A 13,758-nucleotide genomic window follows, 5' to 3' on the forward strand; every position below is an offset into this window, starting at 1 on the left:
CTGTTTGGTGGAAAACAGAGGACCTATAAAGAGGCCTGTGGCCTCACAGGATTGGAGATGTATTGGATTATAAAAGAGGAATCCTTGTTGATATGCAAATTGACTTTAAATTTCCTGGACTTTGCCCAATTGCCACAGGACCAGAGGAGGAGGGACCAGCCTGCTAAAGATACCCTCCCCATACTATTTTAACTAAGGTCAGAAACAGTAAAATGCAGGCATCTTGTTAATATCTCTATTTTTTTCTCCTGTTTGGTATGTAACATCTTGCCTGATGAAGAAGCCAGTGGAGCTTCAAAAGCTTGCAACAAGTATATTTTGCATTTCGGTTGGCCAATAAAGGTATCACCGGTAGGTGGATTTTTGTTTGAATTTACTAAACGGACAACACAGCTACCCCTGCATGTTTTATGAATTGTTCAGGTTCACTTTAGCATACTTCATGTTATCTTAATGGTATACTACTCATGTGTACAAGTTCTCAATAAATGTTGCATGAACAATTAAACAGTTGTTTCTCCAAACATTCCACCATATATTGGAACAAAATTACAGGAGTGGGGAATGGGATCGGTGAAGATAAATAGAACAGGAAGGGTAGGCTTTCTATGTTTCTACAGGTAGAAATGCTGATAAAAGGAGGAAAGAGCAGGAAGCCAGAAGAATGTGAGACTGGGTGCATCTGTCTTGGGTCTTATAGCTTTATGCATCCCCAAAAACATTTCTGCAGATGTGAGGTTGTGAAGCCATAGCTTCTCACTCATGTGCCTGACTAGTGCCCAGTGCTGGACAGGACAGGATTATTATTATTAACCTTTATTTATGAAGCACTGTAAATTTACACAGCACTGTACATACAATCTTTTTAATTAGATGGTTCCCTGCCCTCGGGCTTACAATCTAAAAATTTACATCTTATAAACGCAGAAGTTGGATGTGTCAGTCCGTCTATGTTCCATGTCAGTTTCACATGTTTAATGTCCTATGTTATAAGATTATCCTTAAAATGACTTTCTAAATGCAAAAATCCCTATTACAGTATAGTTTCTTCTGAAATGCACAGTGCTTCTAGTATGGATAAAAATCTAAGAAGGCACTGAAGAATGTCCTGGGCGTACCCTGTAGACTGTAAAAGGGAACTTCTGTAAAATCAGTTGAGATAAGAAGAAATAGAAGGAAGTCTATGCTGACCTCACAGGAAAGATTCAAGCAGCAGCCAGTTGGTATATACTGCATGATTCAAATTGGGGATTTCAAGCTGGAGATACAAATTATCAATCAGATCTGTGCATCACCAAAACTGATGGAGAAAGGAACAACAGGTACTTTTTCTTTGCTTGGGTTGTCATGCAATATCAAAGGCATCTTCAGCTGAACCTAAAATAACATTATTTTTTAAACACAAAATGAATCTTCCTAGGGAAGGCATATCAGCATCTGGGAGCCACAATTTAGAAGGCCCTATACTGTGTCACCAACCATTTGGGGACTGAAAGAATATTTGCTAAAAGTTTGAGCACCCAAGCAAATTTGTGTGCAAGAAAGTAGTCCTTGAGGTAATTTGGTTTCAGTAATATCCTGCTGATAGATTTTTAGACAATGGGATCCCATGGATGCATGCAGTGTGTTAATGTCCCTTTCAGTATCTAATAAAAATTATTTTTTCCTCAAAGGTAGCATTTTATGACACTGATTGTTAAATGACATCTTGTTTTAACTTTCTCTGCATTATCTCTGTATGTTCCATTTTAAAAGCTAAAAAGAACATGATATTCTAGTCACATGAAGCTGATGAACAGATTACATCAAGATACAGGCTAGAAGAGAGGGGAGAACGAGTGTTACATACTTTAGTCTGAGTGGTGGAATGTTATATTTGTCTTTGAGAGGTGGCACATCTGGCCTTCCACTCGTTGAATTTGCACCCTACTCACCTATACTGACTCACAGGTAAGTAATGTAGAGACCTCTGCTCCAGGTATGTAATGTAGAGACAGTCAGGGACCAGGGATCCTTCTGTACCACACAGTTATAGTACAGTACTATTTTAGTCCCAGAAGAGGACATGGAGAAAGAAGCCTATTGCTAATGGACAATAAAATTTCATTTTCAAGCAGAACCACAAAGATGGGCAAAAAGGTTAGGGAGATCTATAGTAGACAACTACATGGGGGCAGGGACCAATCTCTCCCCAACCCACCAACACATCACCCCGTGATGAAACTTCTTTGTCCAATTCCTGGCCACTATGGTGACTAGAAGTGACACAATGTCACTTCCAGTCACCATTTTGGTTGGGATACAGCTGAAAAGGCAGTCATTTGGGGACAGAGAACTTTGAGGATCTATTCAGTATGTGTATGGGGGGGGGGGTGTCAATTAGACCACCATATTGGTTGGGAAACAGCTGAAAAGGGAGTCATTTGAGGATGGGGATGCTTAGTGTTAGTATTCAGTATGTGTGGGAGTGGTTTGGTGGATTCAGATAAGTGGGAGGTTGGTGTGGTTTGGGGGCACACAATGCCTAAAAATCAGGCCAGGGGGGATTGACAAGGGTCTGTCAAGGCCCCACTCACACCATCTCTTCAGCGTTTTAAAGGGACACATGCAAACACCATATTCTGTTTCTGCAAAACAACAACAACGGATTATTATTATTATTATTATTATTATTATTATTGATATTCCACTTAATCTCTTGGAATCCAAATGGATTAAAACAATAAAAGAGAATACAGTTAAAATTCTAAAACCCCTATCCCCCCCCCCCCAGTATAAAAACATAGTAATACTAAAAAGAGATTAAACCAGACAGATATTAAAACAGTAGTATAAAATCACAGTTAAAATCAATGGAAAGGTATAGTGGGGACCAGACAGGATGGAAAAAAGAGATGGAGAAAAGGGGAGAGAAGTGGAGGGGGGGGAGGCAGGAAAATAGAGGTGGACCTAGTCTGGAAAGGCCTGCCAGAAGAGATCCATCTTTAATAGCCTTCTTAAAGGTTTCCAAGGTGGTAATCTGACGGATCTCATCCGGCAGGTCGTTCCAGAGTCTAGGAACAACTGCTGAAAAGGAACGCTGGGTCACTGCCGAAAGTCTAGTCCTCTTTGGTTGAAGCAGAATCTTCCCAGAAGAATGAAGAGTGTGGGGAGGATGATATGGGAGAAGGCGCTCCCGCAAGAAGTCAGGACCCAAGCCATGTAGGGCTTTAAAGGTTAAAACCAACACTTTGTATCTTGCCCGGATACTAACAGGCAGCCAGTGAAGGGATTTTAAAACTGGTGTAATGTGGGCAAATCTAGATATGCCAGTAACCAGCCTGGCTGCCATATTCTGTACCAGTTGAAGTTTCCAAACTTGACACAGAGGTAGCCCCATGTAGAGTGCATTACAAAAGTCGAGCCGAGAGGTTACCAGTGCATGTACTACTGTTTCAAGGTTTGTATTGTATATACAAGGATTGTATATTTCTACACTCACAATTGCTGAGCCATATGATCAGGATTTTTTGTTTCTTCCCCTACACAATGATCCTATTTATCTCTGAACTATCAAGAAAGAAGAATGTGAGAGATAAACATCTGCAGTAAGAGCATTGCATTTGAGCTGGAGATTGACACTTTATTTCCAGAGCAATATTAGATCCATTAATAGTTATCCCAGAGATCACAGCGTGTAGTCTGATCCATTAACACAGGAAACATCAGGTTTCTTGAAAGCAAATTAGGGATGATTTTTTTTTTAAAAAAAAAAAACCTTACTGCATCCTCATAGCATGTTTCTTCCCATTGGACAAAATTAAGAGAGGTTTTTGAAATTATTTCCTCTACACTTTCCCTCTCCACCAGGAATTGTGAGGCACTAAAATCATTTGTGCAAAAAATCTCCAGAAAAGCAACATTTTGCATATAAAATAGCTTAGCTTTGCAAAACACTCTGTTCTGTGCTCTTTTGTACAAAACAATAATATTAAAAGACCCACAGGTTTTTACACAAGTAACTTTTATGCAACTGATTCCCCAACTATCAAGTCAAAAGTCTGAGAGAGAGCTGTTTGAGAGCTTGTGGACTGACTGATTTAGGGCCCAGATATGACATTTTAGGAAAAAACAGATTATTTGGATAGCCAAAAAGACTTTTTTGGGGGGGAGGGGCACATTTGCAAATATGGGTTGTTTTTTTTTAAAGAAACCCTCCCAAATTGGAAAAGAAATGTCATCTAATTAGAACAGAAAGTCACATAATCTCACTGAGAGGGAAGACTCCTTTGGAAATTATTCATGCTTGTATGTTAAAAAAAATGGTCAAGGAAGCAGCCAAGGAGAATAATGGATCCTGGTTTATAAGCATGTGGCTGATATACACACGCCCTTCAGAATTGTGGCACAGACACAAAAAAGTGCATTTGTGAATGAAAAAGAATTGAATTTTGCTGATGCAACAAGGTAAATATTGAGGGATTGACGGGGGGGGATTGTGGAGTGGGTTACTAAGGCTCACATCTGACCAACAGCTCCTTGTGCTATTTTTCAGTTTCATTATTTGCTACTCTGCTCTGGCTGGTTCCTGCCTTTTCACTCCCTTCCAGGCCGAATGATGTCAGATGTGTTTCTATAAAACATTGTTGTAATAAAATTTATTCGGTCTTTGACCAGTATAAAAACAAAACCACACAGTGTATCAGTATAACAGTAACAGGTTAAATACAGTAACAGGTTATATAAAACATTATATAAAATATTCAAATACAGGTCCCTTTGCCTAAATTTCAAATGTTGCAAGCATTGTTAGATATTCTGTCCATTGGATCACAGGTTAAGAAAAAAAATCTTTTCAATGACAAAGTTTCCATTTTTGAGCAGTCAAAAGGGTGCAAAAATCCACTTCCAGTGGCCATTTCTTAATTTCCAAGAAACAGGTGAATAATTCAAAAGAACATGCATGTCTAAGAATATCAATGAACTTTCCAAAACCAAATTTACTCATGCGATTAAAGGTAAAGGTTTCCCCTTTACATGAAATGTCAAGTTGCAACTCACTGTAGAGTGTGGTGCTTATCTCCGTTACTAAACCCAGGGAGCCAGTGTTGTCCAAAGATGACTCAGCATGCCTGCACTGAATGCTGTTACCTTCCCACCAAAGTGGTACTATCTATCTACTTGCATGTGCATGCTTTTAAACTGCTTGGTTAGCAGAAGCGGAGACTAATGACGGAAGCTCACTCCATGGGCCTCAAACTGTCATCCTTCCAACATTATGATCATCATTTTTTTAATCTGTGTTTTAATTCTTTGGTTTTAATGTTTAATATTGTATTGTTCTTGTTTGTCGTTTGTTGTTGCCATGATGCTGTAACCCGCCTTGATCTCAAGGAAAGGTGAGCTATAAATAAACGATTTATTTATTATTATTTATCAGAATCAGCCACTTAAATACTAAGCCACCATGTCCTGCATTCATGTGATTACTTCCTCCAAAAATGTAGCTATTACAGGACAACTCAAAGATATATGCATTAAAGAAGGATTAACAGTATCAGATTTCCAACAATTTGTTGATTTAGAAAGTCCTTTCTTGAATAAATGTTCTGGTGACCAGTATACCCAAAAGGACAATTTCTACTGAATAAGATGTATTCAGAAACCTAAAGCCATACAGTTATAGATGTTAAAACCATTGACTAGTCAGAACTGTATAACCAAATTCTCTATTCCATTCTTACTGTAAACCTTGCAGTCATATTTATTTGGAAATAACAGAAATGTGTGTGTTGTGTTGTGCTGTGCTGGTTTAGATACTTGACTGGCCTCAACTAATGTCTCTAATATTAAAGGTGCCTCAAATGCACACTAAATCTGGGACTGTAGCAAATGTTTCAGTTGTAAACATTGTCATGTGCTAGTTTAAACAGCTCTTGCAAAATTAAAAAAAAGGCAAAATCTCAACACCAACAGCCTTATCGCATAAGAATCCTATCCTGTGACAATTGTGTTTTCTGCAAAAACATGATTGCTTTCTTACCTTGCACTGCTTTGGAATAATTGCAGGATTAAAGTGTTCATTTGAGCTAAGATGTTTTCATACACAGGGATATACAGTCTGCCAAATAGGCTGGCAGACTGTTGTCAAGCCAGGTATCACCCCTCCTATATCTATGTATTTCAATTTTTTTCTTTCCACATATAGTACATTGCATTTCTCCCTGTTGAAATTAATTTTGTTAATGACTTGGTTGATGGAATAGATGGAATGCTTATCAAATTGGCAGATGCCACCAAATTAGGAGAGGTAATACTCCGCAGGACAGTACTCAAAATAATTTTAACAGATTTGAGAGCTGGACCAAAACTAACAAAATTAATTTCAACATGAAGAAATGTAAGGTACTACGTGTGGGAAGAAAAAAAATGAAATGCATAGATATAGGAGCGGGTGATACTTGGCTTGACAACAGAAAGGGATCTAGGAGTCTTAGTGGACCACAAGCTGAGCATGAATCAACAATGTGATGCAGCAGCTAATGATACTCTAAACTGCATTTATGATTTTATGATTCTCTGATTCATACAAATTCTTGTGTAGGGAGCATCTAAAATAGGAAATCATATTTGTTCCACTTATTTCTTTGAGTACTTTATCACAAAACACAGCTGGACATGCCAGATAAGGCCTAGCACAGCAAAGCCACCAGTTACCTAGAAGTAATCTCTATAATCTGATGTACATTGTAGATACTCACAGACACCAGTCAAGTGATCCTGGCAGGAAGCTACTATTCATTATTACGGTATCCTTCTCAGAAACATAGGAAAATGGAGTCTCAGCCAATGTTAAGCACACTTAGAGTGAGCCGACTGAAGTGGATGGGACTACAGTGGGGATATGAGCAAAATCTGCCATATAATCTGCAGAACTGGATTTGCCATGTTTTGAAGACAAGGCATTATTGTGATGCCAAACTGTCTTGTCTCCACAAAGTCTGTGGCCAGATGCCAAGGATTCACTCCCCTTGAAATGTATAGAGAAATATACATATGTTCTGAAATAATAGCAATAAAGAACAACATCAACAGAACAGCTCTACTGAGTGCTAGTATATTGAACCAATACCAAACTCACCAAAGTCAATAAACATGTATTAGGAAAAATCTAACGAGTATCTCCAGTAAACATTTTTTACTTTCATGTTTTACCATTGCCTTAATCACACACAAATTGAAGATATATGAAGTTATCTTCAATAAATAATATTTGGCATATTTGTCAGTTGGACTGATCACAAAAAAAAATCATTGGACAGTTTTGTTATGCTCAGTGTCAGTTAAACTATTATAGCCATTATAGTCAGCATTTTAAGAAAGATCTTTATAAATCAGTTTTCAGATATTTTGAGTAGAAATATGTTTTCCTGGAGATTTGCTGGAATAATTTTTACTCCCTTCTGGTTGACGTCTAGGTTAACGGATTGCCAGTCACCTTCCATGAGAATCATTCAAAAATTCACAGGCCAGAATTCACAAATATTTTAGAAGATAAGAGGAGCATCAGAACTGGACATCAGCCTTGAAACAAGGAGAGGTTTGCAAAAGAAATAATAGGGGAAATCCAAATTCTACAAAAAGTTAAAAAGTGGTAGGTATTCAAAGTGATCCATGTGGATTAACAAATGAAAACTCTTTCAGACTGGCAAAAAAAAGGAGAGAGTTCTATTAATATAGGTCCTTTTCTTTTGCCAAATTTTACCAGTTGTTTTTGCTTCTTCTCCTACTTATTCCATTCTTTTTAGGCACTGCTTTTAACCATTTTTTAAAAAAATGTACACTAGCACTCTTCCAAATGTGTTTAAAGCATGATGTGAGCTGTTGAAGTGTTCCTATGTTTTTATGAGCAAATTTACTTTTCTCTGGATTGTTTTAAAGGGCATTAGAATTATAATGCAAGAAAATAGTCCAGAACAACAGAAATGTCATTTGGATATTTCCATTACAAATCCCCAAACTCCCCTCCCACTCAAAAACCCCAACTAAACTAATAACCTCTCTAAACATTTGGCCTATTGCGAAGAGATCCATCTAATTTTTACCTTTTACAGTCTCCTTTTTTTTAACAACCACAAAAATCTCAGGTTTTGTGTGTGTGTGTGTGTGTGTGTTGCACTCATGATAAAAACTGCAAATTTTAAAATAGCCTTATAGAAAAAATATCAAACAAAATTTTGTGTAGTCCCTTCAGAATCTACAACATCCCCACAGTTTTGTAGGGGAGGTGCTTTAACCTGTTCTGGATAGGGTTGTACTCTCACAAATTTGGAGAAAAATACAAGTGGAAGCTGCGTTTAATATTTTGAAAAACAGAGGACTTGGCCATTACAAAAATAGAGGACTTTGTTTGGTTAACACATCCTCTTTGTTACCTGGTAGTTGCAAATTACGTTGTGGCAATGCCTAGGGATCTTTGAGCTACATAGACTCCTTGGAATACTGGAGGGCTGCACTATGTACTCATCAAGTCTGAACTCTCCCTGGAAGCCAAGGCTTTTGTACTTTGGCCACATCATGAGAAGGCATAAATCATTAGAAAAGGTGCATGGCAATAGAAAGAGAGGAAGACCACACACCAGATGGATAGACTCCATCAGGAAGATCACGGGTTTTAATTTGCTGGACCAAAGCAATGCAGTGGAGGGCAGGGGGTCTTGAAAATGTCTCATCCACAGAGTCACCATGAGTCATGGTTAACTTGAGGGCAGTTAACAACAAAACTGTGTACTGCAGCCTCCTGCATCACCACCCTCTCTCAAAAATGAAGAGAGATGCACCCCAAAATGGTCAATTGATGTCTTCCAGCATGACCAACAGCTCAATTCTAGTTTGCCACATTTTCAGGTATTTTCATACACACATGTGCACACGTGCACACGTACACACACACACACACCACTATTTAATTTCTATACAGGCCTTTTTTTAGGGAGGAGATGAAAAAGTAATCAAAGTCCCACTTCTGAAAAAGATCACATTTCATCCAAATTAGAAGGAGATTTCTGATTCTTCCTATCAAATGAAAAGGAATTAGGGGTGGGAAAATATTAGAAATATAAGAAAAATGACTGAAAACCCTGTTGTTTAAGTGTCAAGAAGCCTGACAGTCAGACTCCTGGACTGGTTATAACTGTCTTCATTCAGGATTTATTCTGTGCAAAATCCAAATATGGTTTTGCAAGGAAAACATACTTTTCTATTCAGGAAACAGTCTTTTCTGTACTGAAGTATTACTTTCTGTACAAAAAAGGCTGTTTTCATCATAAAACAAACACACGCATGATTTGCAAATAATAAATCCCAATAACAGCCTTTTCTGCACAGGAAACAGCCTGTGGTGATATTTCTTTGCAGAAAAGTCTGTTCCCTGCACAGAAATACCTGTACAGTGGGAGTTTGGTATTTGTGGGGGATCTGTTCGGCCCCCCCCCCCCCACCCAAAATCCACAGATGCTCAACTCCCGTTGTCCCAATGGTGATGCATACACATGGCTGTGCTACCATTAGGGATAGCCCCTGTTGTACCCAATGGTGGACATGCACATGACTGTACCACCATTAAAGACAATGGGCTGGGGCTTACCTGAAGTCCCACTGTCGCTAATGGCAGTGTGGCCATATGTATGCACCACCACTGACATCTGCAGATGCTGAAATCCATGAATACCAAGTCCATGAATAGCGAGGCCCCACTGTACATGGTGACTTTTCTTTCCTTTTCTGCTCAGGAATGGCTGTATTCTGTGCAAAACACTCACATGTGAATTTACACTGGCCTAAAGTAGACGGGCAGGAAAGAGCTGCCTCTGGTGCTCTGGCTGCTATCAGGCTGTGATTGGTCCAGGACTGTGGTGACCGCATGGCCCGCTCTCAAAGTAGGCCACCACCATGGTCCCAGAGCCAACAGCCAGCAGGAACAAATTAAATCCACTTCTGGAAGGGCTGGCTTTTGCTGGTTCGGTGTAGCCTTGCTTCAGTGTCTAGCATACATCATCTGAACACCACATCCCAGAAGTGGCTGGAAGCTGCTTCTTTTGGGTTATCTGTTTCAGAGGACAGGATCAATATTCAAAACGACCTGAATAGACTAGAAAGCTGGGCCAAAGCTTACAAAATGAAATTCAACATGGAGAAATGTAAGGTACTGCTCTGGTGATCCCTGGGGCAATGAGCCCTGTGCGTGACTCTTACTCCCAGGGAGTCCCTTAAAACTTCCCTTCTAGGATCTCCTAGTCTCCATTCTCACTCCCTGCTGAGCTGAATGAGACCCCTTGAGGCCCTATATCTCGCTGCCACCACTCAGTGAATTTTCCAACCAACCTACGTTTCCCCTAAGCACACACTGAGACTTGCTAGGGATCTCTAGATTCCTTCCTTGCTAGCTTACAGCAACCAGTAAACCGAGCTTAAGATGCGTGTACAGGAGCAGAGAGAGACAGCAGATACTTTTTAAAGAAAGATGTTTATTTTAAAGAAATAGCATAGGATAGGAAGGTATCTTTTGTGCAAAGCCCCCTTGCCTTGCAGGTATAGAAAGCATAGTTACAAAGATGTTCATTTCAGGCAAGCTATTAGATAAACATAACAAAACCTAAGCGCACTAACTAACACATTCCCTAGCTACTCACACAATGATAATAATAATAATAATATTTATTTCTATACCGCTTTTGATGGGATTTGCAGTCTGTGTTGAGTTCTTGGATGCAGGGAGCTGGCTTCTTGCCAACTCCACCTGCATTCCTGAGACGGTTCCCCAGCTGCCCAGAGAACAAAGAAACATCTGGTTTTCCCCAAGAGGAGGGAGGGAGAGACAAAGAAGCACATGGCCCCCAAGGATCTTTTAAAGGTTTTCCATGGAATGTTCTTGAATCTCGCAGTCCTACTCTCTGATTGGTCAGTTAGAACTTACATCAGCTATGATGTCACAGCTCATTAGCATATGATGTCAGCTCTCATTAGCATGGACCTCCCCCTAGATTAACCCTTTGTAGTTCAGGAGAAGTCCCCAAATGACTGGAGGGCCCAGTCATTACAACTGCACTTAGGGCGGAAAAATGAAATGCATAGATATAGGATGGGGGACACCTGGCTGAATGAAACTACATGTGAAAGGGATCTAGAAGTCCAAGTAGACCTCAAGTTGAACATGAGTCAACAGTGTGATGCGGCAGCTAAAAAGGCAATGCTACTTTAGGCTGCATCAATAGAAGTATAGTGTCTAGATCAAGAGAAGTAGTAGTGCCACTGTACTCTGCTTTGGTCAGGCCCCACCTGGAATATTGTGTCCAGTTCTGGGCACCACAATTCAAAAAGGACAATGAGAAACAGGAGCGTGTCCAGAGGAGGGCAACTAAAATGGGGAAGGGCTGGAAACCATGTCCTATGAGGAACGACTTAGGGAGCTGGGGATGTTTATCCTGGAGAAGAGAAGGTTAAGAGGTGATATGATAGCCCTATTTAAATACTTGAAGGGGTGTCATATTGAGGAAGGAACAAGCTTGTTTTCTGCTGCTCTAGAGAACAGGACCCGGAACAATGGATGCAAGCTACAGGAGAAGAGATTCCACCTCCACATTAGGAGGAACTTCCTGATAATTTAGGGCTGTTCGACAGTGAAACAAACTCCCTCAGAGTGTAGTGGAGTCTCCTTCTTTGGAGGTCTTTAAACAGAGGCTTGATGGTCATCTGTCAGGAATGCTTTGATTGAGAGTTCCTGCATGGTAGGACATTGAACTGGATGGCCCTTGTGGTCTTTTCCAGCTCTATGATTCTATGATTCTAGGCTGTATAAAAGGATCCAAATTGTAAATAGGCTTTGTGGTATTCAAAGACTTTTTCATTGTATGAAGAAAAATATTAAAATTGTTAATTTCCTCCTTTGAGAAGAAAAATAATTTTAAAAAATGCATCCCTAAAAAGAAGATAATCTCAGCCCCCAACTGTTAGCTGTTTGTTTCATTATGGTTCAGCATGATAGCAGAAACTTAATTTTATTGTCGTCTTCTTTCTTTTTCTCCTGCATGAATATAGAAAAAGGTGCCCAGAACAAAAGAACGAGCCTCATGACCTCTCTGCCCCCTTTGGATGTGGGAAAAGAATATTATAAATACAACGGAACTAGAGTCACAAATGGCAATGACACATTTTATATTGACTTCTTCCTCTGTGATTTTGGAGAATGCAAATATATGAGGAGCTTTGCCTTTCTCATCTCCACTTTTGGACTTGTGGGGAATGGGATTGTCATCTGGCTTCTTGGTTTCTGCATGAAGAGGAATCCTTTCACAACACTCATTCTGAATTTGGCTGTTGCTGACTTTGGGGTCCTCATATACATAGTTATTGATTGTACTCTTTATATAATGTCTTTATTTTCAAACAAAGATCCAGTTTCATGTGGGCATTTTTTGGAGGTAAAGGTGACATTCCTCAATATCTTTTTCTTCTTGCAATTCACTGGACAACTTCTACTGACAACCATCAGCATTGACAGATGTGTTTCTGTCTTCTTTCCAGTTTGGCACAGATGTCACCGCCCGACCTATATGTCTTTTACTGTATGTGCCTTCCTATGGATCACTTCCTTCGTGTTCTCTCTAATTCCCTACATTCACATTCTAACTTTTCAATATGAAATATTCTACATTGTGTTTGCTGTAACTCCCTTGCTTTGCTTCCCACTCATGATTATCTCTTCTCTTATGCTCTTCATCAAAGTCCTCTATAAGTCACCAAAACATAAACAGAGAAAGGCCTTAACAGCCATCGTCTTTACTCTTCTCTTCTTCATTATATTTGCTTTTCCAGTTACTGCTTCTCTTTTCGTCATGTTTGTAATTCCCATTCTATCGTATTATGGTGTGATTCACTATTTGTTCCTGGGTGCATCTCTAAACAGCAGTGTTAACCCCTTCATTTATTTCCTGGTTGGGAGGCAAAGGGAGGCCAAAGAAGGGAGGAGATGAAAAATATCCTTCAAAGGCTTTTCAAGGAAGAGCATGGAGCAGAAACAGACTCCCCAGCTTAAATACAGCTATTCAGCGACCTCTGAAACCAACACTATAGCAATAGCAAGTACATTTCTATACCACTTATCAGTACACTTAAGCACTCCTTAAGCGGTTTACAAAGTGTAAGCTAGTTACCTTCTAACAATCTGGGTACTAATTTTAGCGACCTTGGAAGGATGCAAGCCTGAGTTGAGCTTGAGCCCCTGGGTTGGTATTGAATTCGCAACCATATGCTTTGTGAGTGGCTGCAGTACAGGCATTTAACCACCGTGCCACCAGGGTTCAACACTATCTTTGTCAATACAAAAATAATGCATACCTGGACCTGTGAGGTGAATGGTGATGTGGGCAAAGGTATGTGTTTTATAATCTCCGGGGATAGAGACCACAGGTGGTTGCCTGTAGCATTGCATGTCAAAATGTTGCACATTATAGGGGCAGAGTCAGTCTATTTGAAACCTGACCACCCCTTCATATACTTTGGTTTCTTTTTATGAAATCAGCTTCTCATCATCGCTTCTAAAGTTTACCCTTTACTTTTGTTCATTTCCATCCACTGTCCCATATGATTCCTTCCCTTTGTTGTAGATTTTCTTTCTAACTTGTGTCATTTTTTGTTTAAGGGTTTTGATTTATTTTAATTTTAATTAGATTCCCATTTATTTCTGCTTGGGCTGGGTTACTCTTGGTTAATTTTATCATC

General features: G+C 39.5%; 1 protein-coding gene across 1 annotated transcript; it reads left to right on the forward strand.

Moving 5' to 3' along the window:
• Positions 1 to 1,933: 1,933 nt before the first annotated feature.
• LOC121929167 (proto-oncogene Mas-like) lies at positions 1,934 to 13,072 on the forward strand. Its single transcript, XM_042464477.1, is given in 5 exon segments — positions 1,934 to 1,950; positions 5,374 to 5,378; positions 7,458 to 7,633; positions 12,076 to 12,978; positions 12,981 to 13,072. Coding segments are annotated over 2 exon segments (963 nt in total). The 5' UTR covers positions 1,934 to 1,950; positions 5,374 to 5,378; positions 7,458 to 7,633; positions 12,076 to 12,107.
• The last annotated feature ends 686 nt before the right edge of the window (positions 13,073 to 13,758 follow it).

The sequence above is a fragment of the Sceloporus undulatus genome, chromosome 4 (assembly GCF_019175285.1).
Source record: "Sceloporus undulatus isolate JIND9_A2432 ecotype Alabama chromosome 4, SceUnd_v1.1, whole genome shotgun sequence".
Lineage (NCBI taxonomy): Eukaryota > Metazoa > Chordata > Lepidosauria > Squamata > Phrynosomatidae > Sceloporus > Sceloporus undulatus.